General features: G+C 33.7%; 1 protein-coding gene across 7 annotated transcripts in view; it reads left to right on the forward strand.

Moving 5' to 3' along the window:
- Fam172a (family with sequence similarity 172 member A) overlaps nt 1-10,536 on the forward strand; it is a 480,054-nt gene that overhangs the window by 245,650 nt on the left and 223,868 nt on the right. For 6 of the 7 annotated variants that reach the window (XM_008829338.2, XM_008829339.2, XM_029561741.1 and 3 more), the window contains one exon: nt 4,225-4,344. The exons of the other annotated variant lie outside the window; for it this stretch is intronic. In XM_008829338.2, the coding sequence (XP_008827560.1) occupies nt 4,225-4,344 (120 nt within the window). The remainder of the gene's footprint in view (nt 1-4,224; nt 4,345-10,536) is intronic. 7 annotated transcript variants of the gene reach the window in all.

Raw genomic sequence — 10,536 nt, forward strand, 5'->3', positions numbered from 1 at the left:
GTACAGATAAGTAGTTGTAAACACTTTTCATATGTTTCTTACAAGATTTTGTGAGTCAAGAGTAAATAAAGCCCTTTTCACTTTTGCATGAGATTCTAGTTTCTAGTTAACTTTCTAACTCTGAGTCCCTAGAAGCCTGACAAAGTGGTGTCTTAGATTGGGTTCCTGAGATTAATACTTTGTTTGCTTGCTGAGAATCAAGAGAACCCTATAAACAAGGTTATGAAACATGTTTATAATTATGTTTTAAGCCACTTGTTTTAATAAATGCTTTAAGCAAGAGGATTGCCATGATTTCGAGACCAGTCTTGGCTACCATAGCAAGTTGTACCTCAAAAAAAAAAAAAAAAGCCAGTCTAAAAACATGTCCTGACTTTGTGACCTACTTATAGTAAGGATTCCCTTAACCTTTTTAACCTGCCTTTATCGTATCAGCTTATAAACCTGTACACTCAGAAACCACTGTATGCTTTCATTTACTAAAGAAAAGTTACTTGGATAAAAATTAGCATTTTTCCATAATTTCTTAAGTCCTTGGAATAGTATAGCTTCAAAAGCCACCAAAATGATGTAATATCTACTCTCCCTCACTCAGTAGAAATTGTCTCCAATAGTTCCTAGACAAGGGCCATCCCGCCACCCATTTCCCTCCTTCCTCTCTGAGCCCTTGTCTGATTGACTTGGCATGGGTCCTGTGCTCGATGCCACACTTGCTGCAAGCTCACTTGTACAAGCTTCCACTGGCCTGAAAGTCTGCTTTCATATGTTCATGAATCAGCCCTGGCTCTTACAGTCTTTCCTCCCCCTCTTCTGCAATGGTCCCTGAGCTTTGAGTGGTTAGGTTTCTCTAGAGAACCTGACTAGACTCCAATGGATGAATTTGCGCCAAAGGACATCTGGGTACAAATGCTTAACATGTATGGCAGAATACATGAGATCCAGTGTTGGGGGGGGTAGATGGGGAAGGGGAACTAAATTTGATTAAGAACTGTTGTCTGAAATGTACAAAAGCTCAATTTAAAAATCTTAAAAAATTTTATAAAGCCACCAAAATCATATCAGTAATTATTGTTATGTCACATAAATGTGACTGTCCCTTGAGAAAGCTGCACCCTGGGCTATACACTATCTTGTATCTTACATCTCTCTTCCTTCTCTTCGTGCTTGTGCTTAAATCTATATTAAAACCTTTTGGTAATTAACTCCAACTTCACTTCAAAAAATAGGTTTTGAAATGGAAATCTGAATGCAGGAAATTTGTTAGAGTGTTTTGTTTGATCAGCAACTATAAGGAAGTGGAAAATGAAAACCGTAGAAACAGAGGAGTTTAAGTCCACTGCAGTCACGAGGGCCCAGTCTCTACATTATGACTAGGGTGAACAGGCTTTCATTTGATAGTCCCAATTTAGACTGGTTCTCCCGTTTGATAGTCCTCATTCTCAGAAAATTTTGTAACACATTTTGTGGTTATTCTAGATATAAAAAAGTATAGTGCTAAAATATGTATAGTCATTTAAAAGACTAATTATAAAGAAAATAAGCCAGGTGTGAGGCTGTGAAAGGACAATCATGAGTTTGAGTTTCAGGCAACTTGGCAGTACAGTGTGCTCTAAGCTAGCCTAGGCTTCATAGTGAGACTGTCTCAAGTATTAATTTATTAATTTAAAGAATGCAGTAAAAGAAAGTATGTGTGTGTATCTGTTACTAATAGATACCTTCTACAAGTAAATTTATATTTTACAATGACTAAAAGGTTGTAGATAATCAACCTGAGCCCCCCCCATTTGTTTTTTATGAGACTGACTGACCTCAAACTCATCATGTAGCTAAATCTGACCTTAAATTCCTGGAGAGGTTTTGTTGTTGTTGTTGTTGTTGTTGTTGTTGTTGCTTGTTTTGGGGGCTCTTTTTTTTTTGCCTCTACCTTCCAATTATTAGGATTACAGCCATGGGCATTGTGCCTAGCTTCAAAAATCTGATCATTTAAGCAGGAATAACATATAGATCATTTAGTGGAACCACAGGGAAACATGTCTAAGATATTGTTAGTGAATATTATCTGGCCTTGCATGTGACATGGAAAGCTCCCTAGAGGAAGTGATGCCTCATCTCAGAGGTGACCAGAGTAGGTAAAGTGAGAACACAGGTCAAATATTACTTTCCAGCCAAAGGAAATACTCCAGAGACAAGAAAAATGTACACTTCCATTATTCTAATTGCTTCTAACTGGAACACTGAGTATTATCTGTTCTCACAGGAGGCAAAAGTATCTTGGGTCAAGGTGTTGTGCAGCACAATGATGAGAGATAAAGTTCAAGAGATAGATAAATTGAGGATCATGAAGGGCTTTGAATGCCATTTTGAAGAATGAGTTTCATCTTGAAGCCGATGAGGAAATGGGGGTTTCTAGGCAAAGAGTGACTGAAATGGAAACATGAATATAATTTTATTTTTTCAAAAGAATTTGAAAAAAGTAATTCGCTGTGCAGAATTAGAGAGAGCATACACTTACAGGAAGTGGGAATGGGGATGCTACCAGTAGCCTCTCATTGATTCAGCTTAAGATAATCCATAAGAAATGAGAATAGAAAAAAGTGGGCAGATGCTTACAGAGTTGGAGGCAGAATCAACAGGATTTAAGTGTCTGATTATGAGGAATTTAAGGAACAGAAAAGAAAAAGATGGTGCTCAAATTTCAGTTGGATGTGGGGAGCATAGACAAGCAGATTTGGACAGAAAGTTTCAGAACAGTTTAGATTACTTGAATGTGAAGTATCTATGGAACATCTGAAAGTAAACGACCAGTGGCCATCTCCTTTGTGGCTTTGGAGAGGGATCTAGGGCAGCGAGAGACATTAGGGGACAACAGCTTACTAAATTAATATAAATGTTTTAATATGGAAATAGTCATGCTAGCTCACTGTAATCCTAGCACTTGGAAACTGAGGCAGGATTGCCATGAGTTTGAGGCCAACCTGGGCTATATAGAGTGAGTTCCATGCCAGCGTGGGCTACAGTGTAGATCCTGTCTCATAAAACCAAATACCTTTTTAGGATGGAAATTGTGAATAAATGTCTTCATATGTAATATCCATTATGTTGTTAGGAAGTTATCTTCTAAGGAATGTACAAAAACATTTTCATGGTTTGATGAATTCTGAACAATTTATTATTTGATCAGTATTGTTTAGATTTTTGTTTTACTGGTTTTGTTTTCATTTTCACTTTACCTGGATTTTGGCTATACCATTATATGTATAGGTTGAAGAAATACATATAGAAAAATGGAGTTATTCTAGAACTTTTGGAATATATGATTATTGAGATTTTGCAAATTAGGAGAAATTTTAAAGCCTCTAGGATAGAAGCCCCTAGATTTATTTAGGTTCCTCTCAGTTCTAGAAATAAAATGTGCATGGAAAATTCTTTTAGAAAACATTCGTTTTTAAATGACTTCAATAGAAAATATCTGTTATTCATTTTCTCCATATTTTCAACTTGCAGAAATACTTAAAATCTCATAAATTAATTTAATGTATGTAAAATAAACACTTTAAGATCCATATAGGAATATAACCTAAATATTTTAATGTTAAATTGTTTTATCAAAAGACTAATATAACTGAGGGATGTCTGTGGACACTAACTTGTTTCGATGGGCCTTAACAGAAATGACAGAATGCATGAAATCCAGTGGGAGGAGCTATGAGAACAAGCCAATTGGGAAAGGGGTATAAAGATGCTTAAGATGTTCTGTATTATATACACAAAAATTCAATAAAAATTTTATAAAAAAAGAATACTATAAGCGTCTACCACATAGTTCTAATGTGTTTATTTAGATTTTAATATCTCAGATATACTCAGACATGATCTCCCTGTAGCCCCAGCTGTCCTGGAACTCACTATGTAGACCAGGCTGGCCTTGAACTCACAGAGATCCACCTGCCTCTTCCTCTGGAGTGCTGGGATTAAAGGTGTGCACCACCAGGACAGCATAACTTGTTTCCAAAGATTACATTAGCAGTTAAGCTTATCAGTAATTTACTAATAGTTTTAATACTAATATAATCTCTGATTTAAATTTTCAATTAAATTCTGTGTCTTGTTATTCATTTGAATGCTATGTAACCATCTTAGTCTTATGCTACATATGCAAGCATATAAATTAGCTGGTAATCTATAGATATGCTGTGTAATACACAGTATTCATTTTCTTTATAGGAAAATGGTTCTCCTGAAGAACATGCAGTCTACGTCTGGGACCATTTCATAGCTCAATCTGCTGCTGAAAATGTGTTTTTTGTTGCTCACAGCTATGGAGGGCTTGCTTTTGTTGAACTGGTAAGGTCACATATGACTCCTGGTTTGTTTGGATTTTTTTTAAGATTATTCTTGTGTGTGTGTGTGTGTGTGTGTATGTGTGTGCCTAGGTGCATGGGTACTATGTGTATGCCAGTACCCAGAGATACTAGAAGAGAACATCAGATCCCCTGGAACTAGAGTCACAGGCCGTTGTGAGCTACCAGATGTGGTGTTGGGAACTGAACTCAAGCCCCCCGGAAAAGCAGAAAGTGCTCTTAACCCCTGAGCTCTCTCTCTAGCTCCTTAACTCTAATTTTCATTCCCAGTCTCCTTACAGATTCATGCTCTTTATTCCTTTCTTTGAAATTATTACTTTAAATTATTTCATAAAGTATAGAAATAAAATATCTCAAGTATATATTTTTATAATTTTTGAAGAGAGTATACTAATTTTTTTTCAGAGTAACAGAGCTTTGCAATGCTAACCAGGGCTTTTCTTTTCTTTTTGCCTGTTCCTTATTTACATATTATTTTTAAATTTCTATATTATCATGCCAACTTCTGTACATTTCAAATGTACATTTCCTGTTTTATTTGTACATGATTAATATGTATGTTATCTTTAAAGATCTTAAAATTATAAGACTTTGAATATTTGATATTTTGATAATTTTAACTGGCTTTAATGTGTATTATTTAGTATTTAATACTTCATCGGAATTTGTATAATAAGCATTAAAAATATCAGAAAGGTTCTATTAATTTACTTCTACCTAGTATACATTGCTTGACCACAAAGATCTTTGCATTTTCAAAATACTCTTATTTTTAAAAGTTAAAATTAGGTGTACATGATAGAAGCAATTATCAAAATGTCTTGAATTTTACCTGCTTTATATGCAGTTTTGCAAACAGCACAGATTTTTCCAGTGTGGTTACTATGATATAATCAATACTAGAAATGCATTAATGAAATCATACCATTGTGTGCATAATAACTCCATATCACAAAAAAGCACCATTGCTGTAATAAACTGATCAGCATATTAAATTATATTTGAGAAATTTAAATCCAAACAGACTGAAGTGGACATTAAAAGCAAGCATAGCTACATATGGTGGCATACACCTTTAATCCCAGGACTCAGGAGACAGAGGTATGCAGATTACTGTGAAATCAAGGCCAGCCTGATCTATGTAGTGAGTTTCAGGCCACCTGGGGCTATAGGGAGATCCTTTCCCAAAACAAACATGTAAACCAAAAAAGCACAATATTTATTAAATAATTCTGATGTTTAGACTCTGGCATGTATTTCTGTAACTAGATTTCTGTGGCCTTTATAACTGCTATGAATCTCAGTGCTCAGTCACATGATTTAGACATAAAAGTGGTGGTGACACCTGATGCCTTTCTATATCTAAAATGCTTATGGTGTGTTAGTTATGATGTGGGTGCTGGGAATCAAACCTGGGTCCTCTGCAAGAGCAGCCAGTGCTCTTAACTGCTGAGCTATCTCTCTGGATTCAAGTTGTTTGTTTTTCTTAACGTTTCTTCTGTTTTTAGCTATTATTTACAAGCATTTTTTAATTTTGCTAATTTTGTTTAATTTGACATATATAATGGAAACTTTAGGAGATTCTGGAACATATTAGTATGGTATGTTTTTCAAAATACAAATGCTACAAAAATAATGTTATTTTTAAATAATGTGTTTCAGTGCCAATAATACGATAAGTAACTACAGTTATAGATATAGATAGCTTTTTCTTTATAGAGCATTATATTACTTAAAATTAACTTTTTCAACTTACAGAATGACTTAAAATGTCTCCTGAAATACTACTCAAATTTTTTGGTTTCAGTAAAACACACATTGTGATTTTTTTTTTTACTTTAAGATAATTTATAAAAAACCTTTTGTATGCCAAATTTGGGATTTAAAGGTTTTGGGGGCTGTTCTTAAATGATCTTAGGATGCCAGAATTGACAGATGACCAGTGTGTCAGTCCTGTTTTGCCTGTCCTTCTTGTCACACGCTGGTGGATATTTCTCCACTTTTGTTCCACTTTAATATAAAGCACACAGATGTTTCAGAACAAGACTTGACTTCTGACCTGGAGGCTATTAGGGTCAGGGTCCTCAGGGCCTGTGAAATTATCACAAGCTGAGCTAAAGTTTTTCTCCATCACAGGAAGTAACTAGTAAGTAAGAAGTTAAAAAGGAGCTTTGTCAGAGAGACAAGATGGTCTCAGTAAGGGTCAGCTTCTGTAGTCTGCTGTCTCTGCAGGAGGCACATGCATGGCAGGAGGAATATAATATAACCACTGGCACATCACATATCTGTCAGGCTGCACACAGCTGAGAAGTCTATTTAATGTAATACACCTTGTTTAGGTCTTAAAATATTAATGGTTATTATCTCAACTTCATGTATTTGCTACTTGTGAAACAAATGATTGAAGTGTATAATGTGGGGTAGACATGCCAACTGAAGGAGTGGTCCTTCATGCAAATATCAGTTCATACTGATGACGTTTACATTCATTCTGATAAATTTGACCAATATATCTAAGTTTATTATGTTTTTATTTCAAAGTGCTTCTTGAAAGATAGCACTGTAGCAGAGAAACAAACACTTAAATGCTTTTGCTTTTGCCTAAAGCTAGCATTCTTTCCTGTTAACTCTAATATTCTTAAGAGAAAAGTCTTAGTATTTAAAATGTTGACAGATGTTGTCTCTGGGTATTTCAGCATAAATGTAATATATGAAATTGTTTTACATGGCTTCAAATTTTTACTATTACCTGTGTTTAAAAAAGTAAATTGTGAGGATTATTATATGAATCTTAAATTGTGATGCAATTTTTTCGCAGTTGTACTTTATATACATCATACATTAAAGCCTTTAACTTTCAGCAGTTTAAAGCATTGTTAAATTGCCCTAAGCTTTATACCTGATTAGAAGATTGTAGCCCTCCCTCCCTCCCTCCCTCTGTCTTAATTCACACCATCATATCTAAGAACATAGAAATCATTTTCAGCCATTGTCTTACAAGTTAACATTCTTCTTTCTTGAGTCATGAATCTGAAGAAAAGTTATTTAAATGTGAAATGTATGACAAGTACAGTTTCAACAATAAATGCAATTCTGTATAGTACTTACTCTTTGAATAGCAGGTGCCAGTCAAGACCTCTGATCCTGCCACTTACTAAGTTAAAAATTGTTTAAAATTCTAGTTGAAAATTAAGTATTTTGGATATCTGAAGATAAATTACTTTTAAGTTTAGAACACAAAATTGTAGAAGCTTCATATTTTGCTAATAGTTGTTTTTGGAAACTGAGAACATAATTTATGATTATATCCTGTCTGAAAGTGTTGAATTTCTCCTGAAGAATATGCTCTAGTGAAAGATTTATTTTCAAACCCAGTATTCATTGTATGGTAGTAAACCTTGCGACTTGATCGGGTCGAGCCCCGTGTGCAGTTTTAGCAAAAAGAAAAGTGATACCGAAAGTACACCTCTCACTGCTTTTGCTCTCATCATATAGTAAAAATTCAGCTTTCTAATTCTCCAAACTTTCTATGATTCTAGTAAAAATAGAGGTTGATAAGACATTCTAATTTTATTTCAATGCAAAGTCATCAAAGACAAAAGGAAAGAACAGTCGATAACGAATTTTTTTAAAAATAATGTATCTGCCTATATTACTGTTTATTTGTATTTAAAATTTTGCCAATATCATAAAGTTACTGACTAAACCATCAAACACAGAGCCTTAAATTTCTATCTTAGCAATTTAATTTATATGTGATAGAATTAATAAGCATAGCTAGAATGTATTTACCAAATTTATTTGAAAATACATGTTCAAATAATGCAGCCAACTTTTGTGATATATTAGTTGTTAAAATTCAGGCTCATTTTTCTTTCAGTTTTCATATTTAAACAATGCAGGTTTTGACTTTTTCTATGATCTTTACAGCTGCTGGACTGAGGCAATTCCCTTCTGCGGTTGGCCATTTCACAGAGCTTTTTTCTTGTCCTTCCAGGTGATGATTGATTTACAAAATCTTGTGATTTTCTTTTTCTTATTTGTAAATGAGCTGGCTTCCTTGAGTGCCCTGTTACCTGCCTCAGCTCCTTTTACTGCTGTGATTGCTCAGAAAATCAGTTTGCACACAAATTTCTTCCTTTAATCAAAACAATGCATGCTCATATTTTTTATGAAATATATTATTTGTCAATACATTCCCTAGCTTATTTGAATCTTCCCAACTGATACAAAATTAGTATCTACTCATTTTTATTTCCTTTTCTATGTTGGTAATGGTTATGTTCACAGCCACCATTAAAAACATCACTTAGAAATGTGTGAAAACAGCTCCTTTTGAAAGCATGTCTCTACCCACTTTTGACTTTGGTTTCTCCATGCTTGTCAGCACTTGATTGGCACCTCACTTGCATGTGAATTAAGGAATGAAGGGAACTCTATTTTCCTGCCATTGTTCCATGGTGAGCTCCCTGGCCTCCAGGCAGCTGATAGAGGACTAGTTTTGGACATGGCTGTGTAAGGACACTCAACTTCAGTCTCTTCTTAGAAGAAATTTTTAGGTTGCCTGGGTCATGCTTTAGATTTACACTGAAGAGAAAGTAGAATTGAGTTTAAAGTTTTAGCTGGTATCTTTAGTGAGGTCTGCTAAGTATATGACTTTAAAGTAGTGTCATTAAATTTTGTTTATAATAAACAAACTAAATTAGGTATTGGTAGGATGTATGTTTAATGTCATCAATGAGAATTTTGAATTTTGGGGTTGCTAAGAATAAAGAATTAAGGGGAAATAAAAATTTTAAGGTGTAATAACCTAGAGAAAAATTGAATCATAATATCTAAGTCATTCAGATTGAAAACACTTGCAAACTTACTTTTTTTATTTGTAGTAAAATGACAAGATACATCATAATTAGTTTTGTTTTAAAATTGGCTTATATGTCTAAGTCTTTGCTTACCTAAATGAAGAAACAGCTTCAGATAAAGAATCTGATATTGCCTGCAGGTTTGAGAACACTAGATATTGTAACAGTAGAAGTAGTTGTAAATATTTGTATTTAGTTGGCCGATATATAGAATTTAAGCCTTAGCAGTAACACTTTTACTATTCATTCTTTCTGTTCTCAATTTAAATATTGGACTGATTTCAGAAATCTATCACATCGGTTCTTTCTTCTAAGATGGTGTTTTTTTTCTGCTAGTGTTTTATCATCGCCTTTGTGCTAACATCCCAACTCTAGTTTAACTGAAATTATCACTTCCCTACAACTCACTTTTCTCAGTACAGTATTTTCAATAAAATAGAAAAAATATTAAAGTAAATTATGTTTTCACAATGTTTTATCATAGTCTGTTGACGATACCTAGAAGAATATATTTTATTGCAGCTTGTAGTTTAATCTTTTGCTTACTTTTGTTTCATATTTTGACCTTTTTTATTTTTAAGGTATGATTTATATATCTCAATTGAATAAAATTATTTATTATTAAGATATACTTTATATACTATGAAATTCATCCTTTGAGGTGAACAAATCAGTGGTTTTCAGCATCTTTCCTGAGTTATATAATATCATCACCAAACATCTAAATTTAGATAGGAGTCAGTAGGTTTAAGAATGTAAATTATAACAGAAGCATAAATATCTGTCTCTGGTATTTAGTTTTGTTACTTGGGTAATTTTATAGATTATGTGAGTCAGAACTCTAATATAATTTTTGCAGTATGGGTATTCAGTTGTCCTAACCTCCTCATTGTAAAGTAAAACTATTCTTTCCTTTTATTTGCATTAGCATCCTTGTCAAAATCAATTGGTTCTAAGTTTAAGAACTTGCTTTTGAACTCAACTCTGTTCAATTGATATGACTGTCCTTTAGCAGACCCACAATAACTTACTGTAGGCAGCTTTGTAGTAAGTCTTAAAATCAGGAAGTTAGTCCTCTGCTTTTTAAAGATTGCTTTGACTCCTTGCATTTCTATATGGATTTTAAAAATAATTTGTTTACTTCTGAGGGTTGGGGGGAGGAGCAGGGATTTCAATTGGAGTTAGTTAAATATGTAGATCATTTTAGAGATTATTACCATCTTGATGATGTCAAGTCTTCCTATCCATGAACATAAATTTCTATCCATTTCTTTCTTTCTTTCTTTCTTTCTTTCTTTCTTTCTTTCTTTCTT

The sequence above is a fragment of the Nannospalax galili genome, unplaced genomic scaffold (assembly GCF_000622305.1).
Source record: "Nannospalax galili isolate Female #2095 unplaced genomic scaffold, S.galili_v1.0 scaffold173, whole genome shotgun sequence".
NCBI lineage: Eukaryota > Metazoa > Chordata > Mammalia > Rodentia > Spalacidae > Nannospalax > Nannospalax galili.